The sequence below is a fragment of the Chelonia mydas genome, chromosome 23 (assembly GCF_015237465.2).
Source record: "Chelonia mydas isolate rCheMyd1 chromosome 23, rCheMyd1.pri.v2, whole genome shotgun sequence".
Taxonomy (NCBI): Eukaryota; Metazoa; Chordata; order Testudines; family Cheloniidae; genus Chelonia; species Chelonia mydas.
The window spans coordinates 1,093,874-1,114,758 of NC_051263.2; the positions used below are offsets into that span (position 1 = coordinate 1,093,874).

A 20,885-nucleotide genomic window follows, 5' to 3' on the forward strand; every position below is an offset into this window, starting at 1 on the left:
CGGCTCCCCAGCATGCGGGTTCTCCGTGGAGGGTCATTGCGGGATTAGCCTGTGCAACTCCTTGCCACTAGATTGCAATGGCACCCTCGTTTAAAGAAGGCTTGGATGAGCAGGAATAGCCAGGCCTCCAGATGCAGAGATTAAAACTACAACGGAGAATTTGGGACAGCGGGCACCCCCGGCTGCAGGGAGAATTTGGGACAGCGGGCACCCCCGGCTGCAGGGAGAATTTGGGACAGCGGGCACCCCCGGCTGCAGGGCAGCATTGTCACATCATGCGCCCAGCACCTTTCCGCCCTGGATCTCAAAGCACTTCACAAAGATGAGCAGGACCATTATCCCCATTTTACAGCTGGGGAAATCAAGGCACAGAGCAGGAAAGTGACTTGCCTTAGCTGGGAATAGGCCCTAGGTGTCCTGTCTGCCTGGGCACCGTTCTAACCCTTGAGCTCAGGGGGTTCAAGCCTCCCTGGGGGCAGCAGCACCCTGGGGTCTCTGGAGCAGCTGCTGCTGGCCTGTTGCAGACGGGATACCGGGCCAGATGGGCTCTGATGTGATCCGGGGGGGATTCCTCTGCAGTAACCTGCCCCCATACAGCTGTACAGATATTAGCCAATTAGCCCGTGGTGCCCTGCGTGGCAGGCAGGCATCCCCACGTGCCGGAGGGGGAACGGCTGGCTGATGAAGTAGGGCTAGTCCACTAGGGATTGCACTGGCCCCTGAGAACAATGGGCTCTGCTGGGGGCAGTGGTCCGACCACCGGCCTAGGGGCACTTGGGAGACTGGACCAATAACCATGTTTCCGAATTCTGTACACGGTGCCAGGCCTAGCCACGGAGACACACTGCTCCTCTGATGGGCTCTACACCCCAGGGAGCGCCTCAGCCGGGCTGCCAGCTGCTTAAAGGGATAGCACCCAAGTTCCATTTGGGGAAACCGAGGCACGGAGCGATGCAGTGACTTGCCCAAGGCCATAGGAGGAGGTGTTGGTAGAGCCAGGTGTTGAAGCTGCGTCCACAGCGGGAGAACAAGGTGCTGTACCCAGCTGAGCCACTGTAACCAGATTGTTCAGACACTTTAAGGCGGGAAGGGACCCTGAGCGCCTCCCACCTGACCTGCCTAGCCCTGGCCTGGTGTTCGAGCAGATCTCCCCGAGGGGCAGCCCGGGTGCGAGCCGCGGAGCTCCGGAGGGTTTAGGTGCCACCGCAGAGCACCAGCCTCCAGCTTGGCAGGCTCCATTCAGCCCCTGGGCATACACGCTGCCACTTCGCTCCTGGTATCCGTCCGGGCGCCTGTCTCCCGCCAGAGCCCCGAGCGATTCCCACGCCGGGGGGCAGGGCGTTCAGCTGCGGGCCTCGCGGGCGGCGCCTGACCTGGGCAGGGGCTCGGATGCTGCCTCCGGGATTGGGCCCCTAGACAAGTTCACAAAACACCAGCTGGGGTGGGGGGAGGAAGCTCTCCCTTGAGCTGTGGGTGGGGCACCCCCCAGCAGGTGGGGGACACCTGGCTCCAGCTCCCACCACCTCTTGGGGAAATGGGGGGACAGGGATCTGCCGGCTCTCAGATGAGAGCCCTTGTCCCATTGCCGCCCAAAGCATCTCACAGGAGGAAGGAAAACGGTGAAGTTTGGGGTTTGGGGGCAGGCTGATGCTTGAGAGATGACCTCACTCCTTCCCGAGACTCCCCCCGCCCCCCAGGAAACCTCACTGGAGGCCAACAGGGCCGGCGTCTGTCCAGCGCCTGGCACCCTGGGCACCACAGCATCAAACCACCTCCCAAGGGGCAGCTCCGGACCTCCTGCCCCATCGCCTGTGGCCCGGTGGAAGCCAGCTAGCCAGAGGGCGCAGCACGAACAACACACCAGTGCCGCCCGGCTTGTGTCCCGCAGCTTTCACTCACCCCAAGGCTCCCTGGGGCAGCATTAGCCCCACGTCACACAGGGACCGGCAGCAACAGGCCACAGAGCCCGGGGGGGCGAGGCATTAACCACAGAATCACTAGATCACATCTCTCCAGCGCCAGGGAAAGAACCAGCAGGCCCAAATCTCCCCTCCCAGAGCCAGGGACAGAACCCAGGAGTCCTGGCTCCCACCCCCTCTCACCACTGGCCCCTGCTCCCCTCCCAAAGCCAGAACCCAGGAGTCCTGGATCCCCCCACCCCCTCTAACCACTGGCCCTCACTCCCCTCCCAGAGCCAGGGACAGAACCCAGGAGTCCTGGCTCCCACCCCCTCTAACCACTGGCCACTGCTCCCCTCCCAGAGCCAGAACCCAGGAGTCCTGGCTCGCCCCACCCCCTCTAACCACTGGCCCCCACTCCCCTCCCAGAGCCAGGGACAGGACCCAGGAGTCCTGGCTCCCAGCCCCCAACACAGTAACGTCCCTCAAACCCAGGAGTCCGGCTGCTCGCTCACTCCCGGGTTGGCTGTTTCAGCCCCGGGGACGCGGGGGGTCCCAGGTCTGTGGGCGGGAGGCGATCGCAACCCCCCAAGGGGCGGGCCGGACACACCTGGAGCGGCCAGGTAAGTGCCCCGGCCGGCCAATCCCAGCCTCCCGAGGCGTCCGAACCAGCCAATGGGGCCGGGGCCGGGGCCGGCTGGGCAGGGAGGGAGCCCGCGGGCGGCCCGTGCAAACCCCAGGCCCCAACCCGGTAGGTACCGACCGCACCCCGGGCCCCATCGGGGGGGCGCGATCTGGGCTCCGGGCAGGACTGGGATTTTGAGCTGGGGCTGCAGCCCTGCAATGGGGGCTGGACCCCCCCGGCTCACCCGTTATCTATGCCCCCCCGCGCCGCTCCCCCCTTGCTGCAGTCCTGTTTCCCCCCCACCCCCGCAGCCCTCCCTACGAACTATATCTGCAGCTGCAGGCTGGCTGGGGGAGGGAGGTGGGGGTGGGGGCGGCGCTGCGGGAGGGGGAAAGGAACAGCAGGGCAGAGGGGTCTGCGTGGTGGAGGAGGGTATGGGGGAGAGGCTGGGATGGGGTGTGGAAAGGGGGGTCACCTGTTCCCTCTAGGTGCTAGTGGAGAGAGGGGGCGGGGAGGGCTTGAAGCGGGGCTGGGGGGCGGGGCAGTGGGGTTCCTGCTGGTGGAAGGTGGGGGGGAATCAGGTATGAATCAGGTTTTATAGTGTCCCGGTCCATGGGAGGGGGAGGGGTGCTCGTTGCTGGGCTGGAGCCGGCTTCCCACAGGGCCGGGCGTCAGCCCAGGGCCCCGGTGGCCTCTTGGCCCAGGGGGCGGGAACGGCCCAAATGATAGGCACCTCGGGGTTGGCTTAACCAAACCAGAAGCCGAGATTGCTGGCCCCAAATGGCTGGCGCCTCCCTTCAGCGCTTGCCAGGTTTGCCTGGGGGCCGGAGCCGGAGCCCAGATCCCCCGCTCGTCAGGCGCGACCCTTGACACCCTGTGGCAGACTGGGCTTAATTCAGTCAGAACGCCGGCTCTGGAGGCAAACAGCTTCCACTTCTCTCCTTTACCCCATTCCTCTTCGGCGGGGCTGGCGGGCCAGTGCCGGCCCTCCCTGCAGGAATCGGCCCAGGCCGCTGGGAGCTGTGGACGATCGTCCCCCGGGGAGAGCGGCGCTAGGATCTCCTTCCAGCTGGGTGGCGCTCGGGAGACCCAGGCCTGCTTCACGCCTGGTTTGGCCAGCGACGTCTGGTTCGGGGCTTTTCGCTGAGGTAGCTGGCGGGCGAGAGCCCTTGTGCGGACGCCGTGATCCTGGCAAAGTCCTTTCGCGGGGATGGCCGACCCCACTCGGAGGTGGGGAAAGCTCTCGCTGGTCTAACCTCTCCTTGCACTAACTGGGAGGCTTTGCCAGGCCTGTAAATCTCCTTAGTGTAGACAAGGCCTAAAAATGCTCCGTTCCCCTAATCCGGTTATCTCGACGGAGCTCACTGAGCGTGATTAAACCCCCGGGTCCTGTGGTCCGGCCTACACCCAGCACTGACGTGAACGTAGCTGCTTTGCTGCGGGGGGGGTGTAAAAACGTCACACCCCAGAGAGACCCAGCCTAAGCCCCAGTGTAGACACGGCTAGATTGACAGTCCTCGGGGGCGGAGTAACGACAGCGAGAGACCCCTCCGAGTCGGCTGTCGGCGTGGACGTGCCCCGCTGGGCCCCGGGCTACGCTGCCAGGTCGACGGGAGGCGGCTCGCGCCGCCTGAGCTCTGGAAGCGTCCACACACAAACGTTGCTCCCGCTGACGTAAGCGCCCCGCCCCTTACTGACGCCGCCTCCCCGCGCCGTGCCGCGTCACGCTCCACGCAGTGAGGTCGACGCGGGGTCGGCGCAGACGCTGGCTGTTCCCGGCTCTCAGGAGCCGTCCCGCAATCCCCCGCGCTGATGGCACAACCGGTGCCCACGCTCCCGGTGAGGCTGCGCGGGCCGGGAGCCGCGTGTAGACGCGCACAAGGGGTGGAATGACACTGGCGGCCGTACGCCGCCGTCCGGCCACTTCATTTTGTTGTGTAGACGTGGCCTGAGGCTAAAACTCGACCTGCTGCGTTCCTGCCTTACCTTCGCCCTGCTCGGTCCAGGCGGATCCTTGACTTTTCTCAACGTCCCGGCCTCGTCCTCGGCCGCGTTTGTCTCTTGGCTGGCTGCTGCGCAGGGATCCCCGTCCCGGCTGTGCAGAAGTAACGTGCTCTGTGGCAGAGACGAAAAATCAGTGGTAGGAAGAGACTTGACTGGAATAAGCAGGCGCCCGGAGCATCTCTTGTGGCTAGTGACTTTGAGCGTTCGGCCAGCTGTTGCCGGATTTTCGGGGGGTGTCTGAGATGGTTTGTAGAAAGACAATGCTGCAGTTTCTCTAACTCGCCCCCCGCCCACCTCTTCCTCGCAGGGAGCGATGCCTGCGGGAGTGAAGTGCAAACTCGCGGCGAGGGAGGATGTCTCGAGCGATGCCGTGGCCCCTCAGGACGCCGAGCTGTCTGCACAGCTGCGCCAGCGTCTCTTCTACGCCGCGGTGGATAAATTCAGGAAGGAAAGCGTAGAGAAAAGGCCTAACCTACTCCGCCAGGTGCTGATCTGCAACACCCTCCATCAAATCTGGGAAGAGATGTGCCTGGAAAAGTGCCTCCTACCTGGCCTGAATCCCCCGGCTGTTACGCATCCACCTCCTGTCCAGACGGAAGTTACCCCCCCATCTCTGGCCTGGGAGGAGAGATCCCGGTTCCAGGCAGCGAGCCAGCCTCCGAAAGGCCCGGGCGACACGGAGACAGCAGGGTTTGCCGCAGGAAATGACTTTTCTGCAGCCTCTGCCGTCCCCACCATCCTGGAGGCGCCGGAGCTGGCGCGGGATCCCGGTGGCCCGCAGGACTCGCTTGCAGACCCCGTGCCTGCTGTGGAAGAAGTGGAGCTGGCGCATCTCTTCGGAGCTGGCTTGTCCCAGAACCACCGGCAGCCAGACGCTGGAGAGAGCCACGGGCTGGAGACAACGGGCAGCCGCTGTGCGGCTCAGGAGCTGCGCCGGGGTTCGCCGGGAGACGCCGGGGCAACCCTGAGCCTGGGAACCGCTTTGGGGGAAGCGTGGCCACAGGCCAGCACTGCTGATTCCTTCTTCGGGAGCTTTGAGACCCTGGACTCCGGCTACCTCAGCAACCTGGCCGGGGACGACCTGTTTTCCGACATCGACACTTTGGGCTTCGAGAGCTTCGGGGCAGAAGCGCCCGGCAGCTGGCAGCCCTCCCAGGCCAGCGGAGCCCCAGCAAGGAGAGACTGGCATGACCTCGACCACCTAATGGAGATAGTCGTGGGGTCCTAAGGCCATGCTTCTCCTGCCCGTTCTCCGCGTACAGACACGGGCCGCTCAGAGTTCATTGTCTCAAGCGAGGAAGGCGGATAGCGTGCTGGTCGCTCCCTTCTCCTCTGACACCGCTCCGGCTGCTGGCATGGGTTGAAAACTCCTGGCTACCGCAGCCGGTCGGCCCCGACTTGCACGTGTGAGCCTACCTGTCCCATTGCCTCCTTCCTGCTGCTGAGGGCTCCTGCCGGAGCTGGGAGTTGGAATCGCCGTCTTCCCGAAGGCCGATGTGACTGTGTGTTAAGGCCGTAACGTTAGCGCCAAGAGGGAAGGCTACGAACAGAGGCAAGCGGCGTCTCAGGTCATTGGCCGCCTTCCCCCATGAAACACCCGGGCAGCGTCCGCCTTGGTAACGAGGTCTGCTAAACCGGTTCCCATCGGCACCTCTCTGGCGCAGGCCTGTAACGCTCGGGCCCTGCACATCGCAACTTGCCGCGGGCTTTGCCGGCCGGGTCTATGTCCTGCTACGGTGTCGGATTTGGGAGCCAGCTTTGCTACCTCTTTAAGAACAGGCTGGTCTCGCTGAAGTGGCATCGGGAGGGATTTGGGCCAGAGAATCCGTGGGGCTGGGATTCTCTCGGGGGTCTCTCTGAGCGACGGTCATTTAGCAAGATGTCTGTTAATCTCTCGTCCTTGTTCAGACGCTCGGGTGGGGCTGCGGTGCGACCCCTCTCCTGCCAGGAGGCTGCAGGAGCGCTGCACGGCTGCGTGGGATTCGTCCTGGGCAGACTCACCCCATCAGAGTGACGGCAGCTGATCTACGGAGCCCTCGCTCTGGGCCTGCTGTCCCTCTGCCCCGAGACCGCCGCTTGGTTCTTGCTCATGCCTCCGGCTGCCAGTCGTGCTGGGTTCAGGCAGCGAGCTGGCAAACAGCTGGGACTGGGGGGCTGTTCCCTGGATTCCTCTTCTGACGCAATTTGTTGGCCGCAATATGTGACGTACGATGTACAACCACGTCCTTGTATATGCACAATAGTCAGTAACAGTCTGTCTCCGTGGCTCTGTAATATTTTCCTGAGCGTCACAGAGCTCCGTGCTCTTTGCAGCAGGCTTTTGGGTGAAGTCTTGTCAGTGTTTCAGACCCAATCATTTACAGCGACTGGCCTGGTTTTTAAAATACCAACGGGCCTGTTTTCTCTTGGAGTGGGAACCTCGGTGCGCTGCCCTCAGCCAGTCCAGATCTGTGGAGAACTGCAAAACTTCTTAAGATTCAGTTGTGATTTTTAATGATTTCTTCTTAGGCCTCTGGGCCAAGCTAGGCAGGCATGATCATTGTGTTCTGGGGCCAATGCTGAGACACCAGAGAGGGCCGTGACTCACCCGGTCTCTAGCCAGGTCCCTTTACGGGGTCTCAAGTTGGGCACACACAAGTCACTGCTACAAGTTCTGGTTTCAGTTCTCTTTTGGAAGCCTGGGATGTTTTCGTGGGTTGCTCTGGTCCTGTACCCCGAGATCTTTGCCTGAGTTGCTCCAGGGAACCAATCCTGTTATAATATTACGAGCTCCTCTGGGGTGTAAATTTGGGGTTGGCGGCTGGGAATGCTTGAGAGGTCCAGCTTTCCTGTGTTTGGCCAGAGTTCTGTCTTCTCATTAGTCACAGCATGGAAGTTGACACATGCAGTGTCATCTTGCCATGCACAAAAGACTAGACCTTGAGTCTGATTTTCAGATCTGCTCGGCCCCCGCCCGGCTTCAGCCATCTTCCCTGGGAGCTGCAAGGTGCTCAGGTGTTCAGCAGATCTGGGCTGATCGTAGGGGTGTCTGCACTCCTGGGAATCTGGACTTAAGGAACCCAAAGTCCTAGTGGTGTTAATGTTTCAGGAGAATACACTGAAATGTGAGATTCATGCCAGATGTACGTGCCCTTGGAAGATAAAGCATTACCAGGGGGTTTTGCCACGTGTGTGAAGAGATGTCCATCTCCTTGGTGTACTGCTCGGCCAGTGCTGGGGGATCACGGTAGAATTGCACCTGTTTAACGTTAGAATTATTAATCTGCTTTACTGTAAGCCATGGGCAGTGGACACTCTGTCCTGTCCGATGCCGGATGGTAACGGAACAAAAAGCAGACACCTTCTCCCAAAATCCTTGGTGCTGTACAGAGATCTGTAGCCTGGCCGTTGCAATTTCCAGGTGCTGCGAAAGCTGCGTTAATGGTGGAACTCCCAAACATGCCCTGCAGCTTCGGGGAAAACTCCTGTTTAAATCGAGTTGGGCCTGAGTGTGGAGCAGGGCTCTGTGTGGGAAAGTGGATGCACAAGGCGATCTAGTAGCTTTTGTTCTTAACCGAAACGACGTGACCTTTAACTAAAGCTGTGAGCTTCGTTTATCTTGCAGCATTTGTGTGTGTGCACGTTTCAATCCCTAATTACTTGCAAGGTGCAAATTATGGGTTTTCATACCTGACAAGCTCAAATTGTGCCATAATCTGGGTATAAAGGATTCAAATATCAGTGTTAAGTCACCCACTCGTGACAAATGCCCTGAATCTGCTGCGAAACTGTAGGGCAAATGCTCCTTATGCAGATCTGCGTAATTAAACTGTTGCTCTACCTGAATTGTTACAGTTTAAACTAAAGTGTCTTACACTGATTGCCCCTGTCTTGTTAAACATGATTGAAGGGACTGTAGCTGTCTGCTCCGACAGATGGGCACATGTTGAAACAAACTATGCTGGCAAAACTGTCACTGCGAGGTTAATTTAAAAAGGACATTTCTTTACTTTACTTTGTGAATAAGAGTATCGGATCCATGGAGGAGGGAGCATTCTTCTTTCCCAGTGTGCCGATCGCATGGGAGTGTCTGAAGGGAGTTGCAGGATTTCACTGGGGGTTAGACTAGAGATGGTGGGGGAAACGCTCCTTTTCATTCTCACTGAAATATCTAGGGAGCTTCAGGTAGGAATGGTAGGGTGGGATTCTCTGCTCAATATTCTGCAGGAGATCAGAGTTGGGTGGACAAAACAAGTGACCTAGAAATGAAGGGCTCCATATCCCAGTGTAACTCCTGGTGCTATCCACCCCTTCGAAGGTCCTGGACTAACAGTGTCCTTTAAATAAACAACTGCCCTATGATTTCCGGACACAGAGCAGAGATCAAGAGGCAAGGAGGAAATTCTGCTATCTCCTTACTATCCAATTCTAGGGTGGCCAGATGAAACGGACAAAATATCGGGACACGTGGGAAGCAAAAAAACCCCAAACCGCTGGAGTGGCCAAAGCCGCAATATCAGGACAAATGGCGTCCCGACCCATCGGTTGGGACGCGGGACAAAGAACTAAAATCAGGACAGCCCCGATTTTGTCAGGCTGTCTGGTCACCCTGTCCGACTCCCATGCAGGAAGTTGGGCAATAAGCAAATCGGTAGGTCTCCCATCCTCACATTTGCTTTCCTTTTGCACACAAACTGTGGTAGAACTGGCCCCAGGCAGGGCTTGTCCGTGAGTGAGAAGCAGCCTCTCGGTAAAGACGAGGGAAGAAATTGCCCTATTAGTGGGACTTTTTCCAAAATCTCGTCTGTGGTTTGTTTTCAGATTTTGCCCGTCTAGAAGCTGGTAGGAAATGGCTGTCTCCTAAGAACCAGTCTTTGCCTTTGCCCAGCCGCGCGGCTGGTTTGCTCGCATCTGGAAGCAATCACTGGGCAGAGTGATAAGTTCTTTCTGCTGCAGCTGGGCAGCGCAAACACAGTAACTGCACGTTCAGGGTGCACCTGGGAACAGCCTGTCTGGGGCCAGAACGTTCAGGCAGAAGGAGCTCCCGCTCCGCTAAAGTAAAGAACGGCTTGTGTGCCAGCCCTGCCACGCCTCTGAGCCTGGGCTGCCAGTGCCCTTGGCACGGGATCCAGCAGCAGGCACATCACTGTTAATGTTAGACCAGCAGCTTGGTGAGTTAACCCTGGAGGGCCCTGGTCTGCTGGGCGGGGAGCCGGTGAGATCCGGACTGGGGCCTTGGGTCTGATCGTGTTTAAAAAAACAAATGGAGAGAGACAAGGTGGGGAAGTAATCGATTTGACGGGACGACCGTGGGGGAGGGGAGAGGCGCGTTCCAGCTGCTGCAGCCTGGACGAAGCGCACTCTGAGGGTGACGGGGGGTCACTGCTCCGTACGAGGCGGGTCGGCCTGCTCAGCAGGAGGGTTAGCACCTTGCAAGAAACCCCTTGAAATGAGGTGGGTAGATAACACCTCTGCAGTCACAGGCCAGAGGAGGGTTCGGAGTGGCAGGTGGTTTGTAATGAACCATAAAAGCAGCGTCTGGTGAGACCATGGCTTTGAGCGTCCAGGGGAGTTCTGAATTTAAGCTCCCAAGCTCATCTTTGGAGGGGGGGGCAGGTTTTCCCTGCGGACCGAGTGGTCGGATGTGGAGGGGTGGCTTGGGGTTTGTCTCTCATCCTTCCTCTGACAAAGCTCAGGCGAGCACGGGCTGATTGGTGCAAAAAGTGGTGTGTTTTCAAAATGGCATTTGAAAAAGCGACCCCGGCTGCTGAGGAATCCCTTCAGGTAGCAGCGAGGAGCTGGGCCCGGGAAGCCAGGAAAGCTGCAGGGCTGTTGCATTGGGCACTTTCCCCTGGAAGCGCATGTCCCCTGCAGCTGGGCTCAGGGCTCTATCAATGTACCTGCTCCCACTCCCCGCCCAGGTAGCCTGCTGTCTGAATGGCCTCTCCTCACGGGGCCAGCTTCACACACCTGGAAACACCTCTCCACCCGCTCAGCTGCTCCTGGACGCAGCAGGGTCAAGTGAATGGGGCCACTGGGCGGGGAACGGGGAGAGCGGAGTTCTGGGCACACTCCAGGTGCCTGGGCAAGTCTCTTTGCTGCTCTGGGCGTCTGTCTCCCCCTCTGTCTAATCCCTGGGGACTCCCAGGCACGGGCCGTCTCCCAGGCATATGGTGGTGCCTGGCTGCTGGGGGCCTGGTCTGCTTTGGAGATAGTAGAGGGAGGAGGGGGGCAGGAAGACCTTCGTTGGGCCGAGTTCCGGGGGTGAGAGAGATGCTTTTGAGGCCCTGGGGCGCCGGTGTGGCAGAGAGGAATGAGCTGGGGGCGCTGACGTGAGGCCGGTCAGAGGGGTGATGACTGGAAAAGGCTGAAGGCGGCTCAGGCCAAGGCGTGGGCCTGATGTGCAATGCTGGGGATCTGCTGCCTGGGGGTTGTTTGAGCCCCAGCTCAGCTGGTCGCAGGGCAAAGCTGGCCCTTTCACTTTCGCTTCTGAGCCCCAGGGCTGTTTTCACCTTCCTCTAAATCACATGAATCCTGACGCTCTGCGGCTGCCTGGCTCGGCAGGTCTCACCCTCGCTGTGCTGCGCTGTGGGGGGGCTGGCTGGAACCGCCCTGGATGGAACGAGGCAGGATACCAGGGTAGATGGGCCCCCTGGCTTCGATGCAGAGCCATGTCTAAGGACCAATGCTGGTTGCACTAAGGTGGCTGGGGGAGTGGGGCTGCTGAGGGCCAGGGGAGCGGAGGAGGGGCATGCCCTGGGTCTCCTCCTTCCCCCCTCCTCCACCCCACCCCCAGCAGCTGCAGGCTGAGCCCCGACAAACTCATCCCACCCCCGCCCCCTGCCGGGCCTGTCACTCAAACCGCCCGCCCCGCCTCTCGCTTGAGTCGCTCACGTCCGCTCTCTGTATGTAGATGAGCCGCTTGGCCCGGGCCAATCAGATGGCAGTGGGCCAGGGCCTCTTGGTCTTTCCTTTCACTCCGCCCCGCCCTCCAGCTGTGTTGATTCGGTCCCGTCCGCCCACTGTATGCAGATGAGGCGTGAGGCCGAGCCCCGCTATTGGCTGGCACGCTGCTTCCCCCCCTCCCCCGGACAATGGGAGGGGCGGGGCCTGGCGCAGCAGGGCAGATGTAGCAATTCCCGGTGGCCGAGTCGGTTTCGGAGCCGGAGGGGGGAGATGCCGGCTGCTGATTGGCTGCGCGGCGCGTTCCAAACCCCGCTGATTGGGCCCTGAGGATCCGGGTATGTAAATGAGGGTCTGGAGGGGTCCGGCTGCGGGGCTCGCGCTGCCCCGGGACGGGACGGGGCGCTGGGGGGGAGCCCGGGGCCGGCCGCTGGGGGGAGCCCGGGGCCGGGAGCCGGAGCCCGGTGAGTCACCCGGGGCGGGCGGGGAAGGAGGCTCCGGCTGCTGCGTGACTCACCCGCCCCCGCCGCTGCTCCGCCCGCCGCGTGGGGCTGCCCCCCCCGAACAACGGGCAGCCCCCCCCCGGGCCGGGGGGTAACGGGGAGACCCCCGGGGCGAGGCACGGAACAGGGGCAGCCCCCCTTGCAATGCATGGAGCACTGGGGACCCCCGGCAAGGGGCAGGTAACTTGGGGGCTCCCCTGCGCAAGGGGCAGGTAGCAGGCGGCACCCCCAGGGCAGTGGGGCAGATGAATGGGGGGGTCCCTGGGGCGGGGTTCCCTCTTTGCCAAGCGTCCACCATTGGGGTGTCTAGCTCCCCATTCTGGCTGCGGGGCGAAAAATCACTAACCTACCTAGGAAACAAAATCGCCCCCTTTAGAAACGAAACCTTTGGGCCCGGGAGGAAAGCCCAGGGGGTTGGGATCAGACCCGGCCGTGCCCCTCCCCAGCTCCGGGCACTGAGCTTTGGCTCGAGGGGCACAGTCGTTCTCACGGCTTCCTTGCCTGCCGTTTTGCTCCTCAGCAGCCTCCAGCCATGGAACAATGTACAGCCGGAGTTGTGGGCCCCTGGAGTCTGGCCCAGTCCAGGTTCCCCAGGGCGCACAGACCATGGGCAAATGGCTCTTCTGGCAGGCACAGTCCATAGGACCCTACACTAGGACTCAGGACACCTGGGTTCTCTTTCATGACCTTGGGCAAGTGACTTTCCTGTCTGAGCCTCAGTTTCCCCATCTGTAGGCATCACTACATCATGTGCAGGTTGCCTGGAGACCTCCAAGTGCAAAGCCCCCCATCAGAGCAAGGATGTTATAATGGTTAGGGTTCATTCTGCTCTCACCCGCTCCAGGACAGGACCAAGACATGCTGCCAGGGGGCTGGGTGTGGGGGAAGTGGGTCCTGCTGCTCCTGCTCAAAGAGGGTTCAGGCTTCCCAGAGCTGCCAGGCTGGTGCCCTGGATTTGCACATATTTGAATCTCTCTGGGTCTGATTCTCCATGTGCCCGGGGCACCCACTTGCCCCCCTGCCAAGTGAGTGCCAGGTGCTGCCGGCTGCAGCTGAAGGCCATGGCAAATGGGCCGTGTGGCCCGGAAGACAGAGCAGTTGTCTGGGACTTAGGAGACCTGAGTTCTAGCCCTGGCTCTCCCTGGCCTACTGGGTGACCTTGGGCAAGTTGTGGTTCCCTGTTCCTCAGTTTCCCCATTCCTAGAAGAGAGAGGATGTGTGGCCTCCTCTGTGAAGTGTTTTGCAAAGATCCCTATTTGTGTAGAGGTAATTATGGGTACCGTGGTAACAGCCGGTAGGAAATCAAGGCCCTGTCACGCTAGGTGCTGTATGCACATACACTGTATCAGTACGTCGACTGATAGTTCTTTGGGGCATTTGTACGGTGCCCTGTAGCAATGGTCCCTGCTTCTAATACCAACGATTAACGAGGATAATACGACATCCATGATAACTAATAATTCATATTAAGGTAGCACCCGAGGGCCCCAATCAGGCTCTGGGGCCCATCACACCAGGCGCTGCACAGACTCTGCCAGAGAGGCAGCCCCTGCCCCAAAGAGCTCCCCATCTGAGTAGGCAACGGTGAGAGGGGAAACTGAGGCACAGGGAGGGGATGTACTCAAGGCCACCCGGTGCAGAGCTGGGAATGGAACCAGTCTTGTGACCTGCTCACTGGTTTGAATGCTGCCTTGGGTCCCGCCTGGCGCCTAGCAGCTTGGTTTGTATCGAGCCCTTAGGAGGCAGGTGCCTGGAAACCATGGGCTGTGATTCATCTGTCATCTGCACGACACTGTAGCGTTAGTCACGTTGTGTCATCTCCGTGGTACGCACAGGGGGTGCAGTGACGCCTCTGGCACAGCAGCTCTGCTGCATCCCACGGGCCATGCTCCTGGCACAGTGCCCCGGCCCCAGCCTGGCAGCCTCAGGCCTGGGGCAGGCATCAGGGAGCGCAGGAAACCCCCCTTGCGTCCCAGCTGCTCCCTCCCTGCCCTGGGTTGGGGGCAAAGGGACAGGGCAGGGTGGTGTCCCCGGGGCTTTGGCCAGTACTGGTTCAGGGGGAGCCAGTGTGACGACGTGGGACTGTTCTTAATGTTCTCTCTGAATATTGTGTGGGTGCCTCAGTTTCCCCTATGCCTTTCTTAAGTCTCTAGGTGGTGGGATAAGGGAGGGTGATCGTTGCAGAGCCTTAGAGGGCAGTGTGAGGCTGTCTAGGCAGAGAATGGCCGACACCCTGTCTCCTGGCCACTGATGGCTTGGCGCCCCCCCCCTTCCCCCCCCCAAAAGGTGCCGACTGAAGGTGTTGGAGAACAAAGGGATCAGGTTTTCTCCTGGCCCGGGAGAGAGACAAAGGCTTGCAGGAGGAGCTGGGGGGGGGGGAGGGGAATCTGGGGGAGATTGCTGGAGAGAGAAAAGGTGGACTTGTGGCACCTTAGAGACTAACAAATTTATTTGAGCATAAGCTTTCGTGAGCTACAGCTCACTACTACATTGGATGGAGCTGGCTGGGGAAATGGAGGGAGGGCCAGATGGGCCTCTGGCCTCCCTGCCCCCCGAAGATGGACCTGACTGAGGGGTCCTGTTCTCTGCACCTACAAGCTCTGTGTTAGACCATGTTCCTGTCGTCTAATAAACCTCTGTGTTACTGGCTGGCTGAGAGTCCCGTCTGACTGCGGAGCTGGGGGGCAGGACCCTCTGGCTTCCTCAGGACCCCGCCTGGGCGGACTCGCTGTGGGAAGCGCACGGAGGGGCAGAGGATGCTGAATGCTCCAAGGTCAGACCCAGGAAGGTGGAGCCGGGGGAGCTGTGTGTCCTGCAGACAGGCTGCTCCCCAAGAGGAGACTCCCCCAGAGTCCTGCCGGGCTTCGTAGGGAGCAGGTCCAGAGCATCCCCCGGGTACTCGGTGACAGCCAGAAGTGCAGATCCCCGGCCCCACTTCGGGTCTGTGCTTTGGAGGTTGCGGGCACCCCTCATGGGAACTCGGGGAGAGGAGGGGAAAAGTGGGGGGACTCAGACTCCTTCCAGGGCCCATATGGCCCAGTGCTGGAATCTATACAACCATGTCCCCTATACGATGCCATTGCACAGGAACTGAACAACCCCCCCCTTTAGGAAGGGCAGGCTCTATAGGACACCCCCAGGCTGTATAGTTCACTATTGACTGACACCCCCAGGCCAGCGGGGATCAAGCCAGTTAAGGGCCGGGCTGGTGTCTCTCCCGCACTCCCCTCTCTGGAGCTTTCCAGCCTTGGCAGCTCCGGCAGGGGGAGGAACCACAGGGAGGCCTGGGCTGGGGGAGGCTGAGCCGGATCCCGTCTCCTCCCCGGCTGCCTGGGAAGAGAGCTCCAGAGGGAGGGTGTCGGCCTGCAGGAGAGGGGTGTGGGCCCCTCTTCCGCTGTAGGGAGCTGGGGTTAAATCTCCAGGGAGAAGGTTTTCGCTTCCCGGAGGGGACAGAGGTTGTCAGACGCAGGGGCCCCATCTGGGGGGGCTGCAGCTTAGTGACAACAGCTCGGGTGAGTCCCTTGGTGCTGCTGTCCTGGGGTGACAGAGGGGGAAACTGAGGCACTGAAAGGGGGTGGGTCTTGTGCCCAAGGGTACACAGGGCATCTGTGGCAGAGCTGGGATAGAACCCAGGAGTCCTGACTCCCAGCCCCCCCGCTGTAACCATTAGAGCATGCCTGAGTAGTGTGGCATAAACTGAAACTGGCTCACGAGTCAGCCCCGTCCCTGAGGCCCGGCTACGCTGGGGCCTTAGCCGTGGGGCAGCTGCGGGCAGGATGGTTCAGTGTTTAGGGCAGCTGCCTGGGGCTTTGCAGACCTGAGTTCAGCTCCCCTGCTTTTCCACAGACACTCTGCAGCCTTGGGCCAGCGTCTCTGGGCCTCAGCCCCCATCTGCACTGTGGGGCTCCCAGGCCAGCCCTGCCCCACAGGGGAAAGACTGGGCAATGCTCACGGACCATGGCAGCCCAAGACTGGGGACACAGGAGCGGGTCTCAGAGGGGCGAGAATGGGCGGGGAGGAGTTAAATACCCTCCCCCAACTGGGGCTGCCCAATGGCTCCAGGAGACTAATCCCCCTCCCTTGGGGGGTGTTGCGTCGCCAGGACAACCAGAGCTGGAGGAGCCCCTGCTCATGGAGGTGCCCCCCAGCTGCCTGGTCTTGTGTCCACTGGGGCTAGATTGCTGGGACTGAATAACAACACTTGGGAGTAGGACCCAGGAGTCCTGGCTCCCTGCCCCCGCTCACCAGATCCCACTTCCTGCCAGAGCTGGGGAGAGAACCCAGGGGTCCTGGCTCCCAGCCCCCCCTGCTCTAACCACTAGATGCAGCTCCACTCCCAGAGCTGGAGAAAGAACCCAGGAGTCCGGCGCCCTGCGGTCAGGCGGCCGGGCCTTGGGCCTGGGTGCGCTTGAGGCTGCAGGCCGGGGGAACTCACTGCTCCCGTCTCTCTTGCAGACCCATGCTGGCCAAAGGCGTGAAGCGCACGCGGGGGGAGATGGAGGGCGGCGAGCCGGAGCCCCGGGACCCCGGCGCCGCCCCGGCCAGCTCCTTGTTCAACATCTCCATGCTGAAGCTGCACCAGAGCCTGCGGCTCGTGGAACCCAACTTGCGGCACTTGGTGCTGGTGGCCAACACCTTGCGCCGGATGCAGGACCAGATGCAGCAGGAGGCCGGGGGGCCAGTGGCCCCAGACAGCCCCAAGGCCCTGTCCGGGGTGGATTCTCCTGCCCCTGCCTCAGACTCTAGGGACAGTGGGTCGGAGCCCTGCCGGCAGCCACCCTCCGACAACCAGGGGGACGATCTCCTCCTCTCCACCAGGGACGCCTCCATCTCCGCCATCCTGGAGGACCTGGGCCAGGCGGAGGTCCTGAGCCCTGCCCGGCCCGAAGAGGAGCAGCTGCTGGCCGGCGAGTCTGGAGCCAAGCAGGAGCTGGCTCGGACCTCAGCCCCTTGCTTGGGCCCCTTGGAGCTGCTCAGCTCGGCCGGCTCCCTGCTGGAGGACGGCCTGGAGGACATCTTTGAGGACATCGACACCTCCATGTACGACTGCGACCTGTGGTCGCCCACCAGCCTCTCCGGCTTCAAGGCTTTCTCCGGCGCCGAGGACTCGGACAGCAAGGCGCTGGCCGGCGCCGAGGACCGGCTGGACATGAGCGACCTGGACTACCTGATGGACGTGCTCGTGGGGGGACACGCGCTCTGAGGGCGGGGGTGGGGGGCAGAGGGAGGCTGACAGTATTAAATACCCCTGGACTAATTTATCAGGGGCCCGATCCTCAGCTGGGGTAAATCCGGCACTGTCAGTGGAGCCGGCTGATACCTGCTGCAGACCCGGCCCCATGTTCCTCGGCCTGAATTCTCAGCCAGGCTTGGGCCCCTCTGCCCTGCCCTGGGGTGGCGTCGGCCCCCTGAGGGTTCCCATGCGTAAGGGTCTCCCTGGTCAGTGAGAGCTGGTGTAATGGCCCTGCTCCCAGCCCCTGATGTAGGGGGTGGATCAGGGGCATGGCTGGAGCACACTGTGCTGGGGCTGTTCTCTGCACCCTGGGGCCCACAGGGGGAGAAGCATCAGTTAGAGCAGCCCTGAGGTTGCTCTAACTGACAGCAGGGCTCAGAATACAGGGAGCACAAAGGGGCCTTAAAGCCACCGTAACCCCTGGCCCAAAAGCCAAGAATGGCAACATGTTCAGTAAGCCCCTGCCCCCCCGGTCTCACCCCCAGCCCCCCCCATCGTAGCAAGACGAGCCGTGACTGGGAGGAGGGTAAGAGGCCATTTCCTGGCCCTTGGTGGGTCCCAGGTTGGGCTCTGAACGGTTTGGAAATAACTTATTGTCTGAGCGACGGGGAAAGTGTCGGAAGCTCCCGAAAAGCCGCTGTGAACTGCTTTGAAAGGAAAATAACACCCCTGGCTCTGCACCCCGCTCCCACTGCCTCTTTGCACCCGCAAACCCTTCCCGCCGCCCTGCCATGCCAGCCTCAAGTCCTGGGTGGCTGCATCTCGTCTGCCCCTCTTTCCTTCGGGCTGTTCCCTGTGTCACTTACCTGTGGGCCAGACCCCCGCTCCATTGACCTGCATTATTTCCCACCAAGAGTGATCCCGCAGAGACCCCCCGACTCGCCCCCGGCCCGGAGCCCAGCACGCCCCCGTGCGCCCGCTCACCCGTGTGAAGCTGGCTCTGGTCCCGGGGAACCGGTGCAGCTGCTGGGTGGGGTCCAAGCCACACCGTGCCCAGGTGTGTGTGGGGGAGGTTAGACGGCTGGGACTAGTCCCAACGGAGACACAGAGATAAAGAGCCCTGTTTGAGCCCATCAGAGCTTGATTGTAACAGCAGGACGCCTGGGTTCTATCCCAGCTCTGGGAGGGGAGCAGGGTCTAGTGGTTAGAGCAGGGGGGTTGGGAGCCAGGATGTCTGGGTTCTCTCCCTGTCTCGGCCCCTGACTCACTGTGTAACTGTCAGCAGTCACGTCCCCTTCTGGGACCAGTGGCCAACGACTGTCCCCTTCCAGGGTGCTGGGACATCCCCACTCTGATCACGCTCCCGCCCGGTGCTTCCTGCCTCCCACCCCTGCTGGCTGCACAGCCCTTCAGGGGCCGCAGAGGGAGGAGCTAGCTAAGAGCAGGGGGGTCTTGGCACTACCAGGGCCCCTTCCCCCCCATGGGAAATCAGCCATCTTGAAGCAGCCGCTTCAGCCGGGCTCTGGACCCAGCCCCTGGCGCTGGGCTAGGGTCAGCAGGCGCCCGCGGTCCTGGGTCTGCAGCGTGGGGTTCCTGGGCCTGGAGCTGCCATCCCGGGGCCCAGCGCCTCTGGCTGCACCTCCGTAACATGGGGCACCTGGCTCAGCATCCCCAGGGCGGTGGCTCAGGCCTCAGGGGACTGGCGCCGTTTGTTTTCCAGGGGCGCCGTGGGTCTGTGCACAAGGCAAGCAGCTGGTGTGGGTGGCAGAGCCAGGATTAGAGTCCAGGGCCCCCAATTCCTTGCCCAGGGCCAGACCCAGTAGCCCCCACTGCCCCCTCTCTGGTTGTGCATTGGGGCTGCTTTGGCACACGGGGGCTCTGCCGGCTGCCGCTCCCCGGGGATGCACCCGGTGACTCTGCCCCACGGACCCACGTGCTCGGGGGTTACCAGCAGCTGGGACTTTGCCCCTGGCTGGCGGCGAGGGGAAGGAGGGTGTCTCTGGCTCCTCGCTGCCCGGCCCCTGCTGCGGGACAGAGTTCACCAGCGACTGCTGTTACTGGGCAAAGCCGGGCAGATTTCGCCGCCAGCCTTGAACTCTGCTCCCTGGCCCTGGGCAGCTGGCGCCCGGCCCGCGGCCCGCTCGCCGTGTGCAGTGGTTGGCACCGGCGCTGCGGCCGCTCCGCTGTGCTCTGCCCTGGCGCCGAACAAAGAACTGCCCCAGCGCCAGGGCCCAGCGCCAGCAGGGGGCAGCTTTCCCGCCCTCCCCAGCTCCCGGGGGTCGGCAAATGAGATGGTGAGACCCCATCACTTGCCTGGGCGTTCAACTGCTGGGCCTCTGCCAACTCCTCACTGTCTGTAGGAAACTGACCCCCTCCCTGGAGCGTGCCCCCCCCCCCAAAACAGGCGCATGGCGGGGTCCCAAAGGTCCCACCCTGGGCAGCTGCCGGCTCCTGCAGGACCCACACAGCCGCACGCTTCCCCCCCAGGGGTCAGCTACTCACTCAGGGGCGGGGGAGAGGCGGGAGCTTGGGAAAAAACATTCCCAGCGTCTGCTTCCTTCCCCTCCAGGGCAGGTTGTGCCCGGGCCGGAGGAGCCGTGTCAGAGTGGAGGGTTCCCACATCTCTGGCTGAGACCGGGCAGGAATGGGAGGGATGGGGGGCAGCCCATGGACAAAGAAAATGAGGAGAATCAGCAGAGACGCTGCTCCACATAGAAAACACACCCGTTTTACAACGCTTTAGCCGTCACCATGGGGCCCCGTCATGCCGGGCGCTGCCCAGACCCCGACCAAGATCAGGGCCCCATTGCGCCAGGAGCTGCCCAGACCCTGGCAGAGATCAGGGCCCCGTCGTGCCGGGCGCTGCCCAGACCCCGGCCAAAATCAGGGCCCGTCACACCAGGCACTGCCCAGACCCTGGCTGAGATTGGGGCCCCGTCGCGCTGGGCGCTGCCCAGACCCCAGCTGAGATCAGGCCCCATCAGGCCGGGCGCTGCCCAGACCCCGGCTGAGATCAGGCCCCGTCAGGCCGGGCGCTGCCCAGACCCCGGCCGAGATTGGGGCCCCGTCGCGCTGGGCGCTGCCCAGACCCCAGCCGATATCAGGCCCCGTCAGGCCGGGCGCTGCCCAGACCCCTGCTGAGATTGGGGCCCCGTCGCGCCGGGCGCTGCCCAGACCTCAGCCAAGGTCAGGCCAGGTGCTGCCCAGACCCCGGCCGAGATCAGGCCCCCGTCAGGCCGGGCGCTGCCCAGACCCCGGCCGAGATCAGGCCCCCGTCAGGCCGGGCGCTGCCCAGACCCCGGCCGAAATTGGGGACCCTGTCGTGCCGGGCGCTGCCCAGACCCCGGCTGAGAGCATGTAACAGAGCCAGGATCTGAGCGCAGCCGGCTGTTCAAAGTGGCACCTTCCATGACCAGGAAGCAGCAGCCCGGCAGGAAATGACAAACCTTCCAGAAAGGATTGTCACCCATCCACTTCCCGGAGCGGTGGAGCCGGCTGCCCGGAGCTGGCTCAGCAGGACTACGCCCGCCGTCCTTAGAGCAATAGCTCAGAGGGGCTCTGCCCACTGCTGCTCCATCCTGGCAGCTCGGGAGAGGTTCCTTTCTGCAAACACGGATGCCAGTTACCTCGGCCGCTCTGCCACCGTACCCCAAAGCCGTGTGTTTGCACTGAGGGCAGGAGATGGAGGAGGGTGCTCGACCTCGAGGCCCGGGACGCTGGAGACGGGGGTCTGGTCCCAGCTCCCTGGGTGACTGGGGGTGAGTGGCTTTGGGGCAGCGTGTGCCAGTCTCTCTGGAAAA

The 20,885-nt window shown here is 62.0% G+C and overlaps 1 protein-coding gene across 9 annotated transcripts; it reads left to right on the plus strand.

The window, feature by feature from the left end:
- The first annotated feature begins 123 nt into the window (after positions 1–123).
- LOC102929804 (SERTA domain-containing protein 1) lies at positions 124–18,710 on the plus strand. 9 transcript variants are annotated; one of them, XM_037884358.2, is made up of 2 exons: positions 124–1,032; positions 16,368–18,710. In XM_037884358.2, the coding sequence occupies exon 2, from the start codon at positions 16,372–16,374 to the stop codon at positions 17,113–17,115; it is 744 nt and encodes a 247-aa protein (XP_037740286.1). In that variant the 5' UTR covers positions 124–1,032; positions 16,368–16,371; the 3' UTR covers positions 17,116–18,710. The 9 variants fall into 9 exon arrangements, with proteins under 9 accessions (XP_037740286.1, XP_043390495.1, XP_043390498.1 ...); XM_043534560.1 differs by lacking the exon at positions 16,368–18,710 and adding an exon at positions 4,835–8,548; XM_043534563.1 differs by lacking the exon at positions 124–1,032 and adding an exon at positions 2,266–2,649.
- The last annotated feature ends 2,175 nt before the right edge of the window (positions 18,711–20,885 follow it).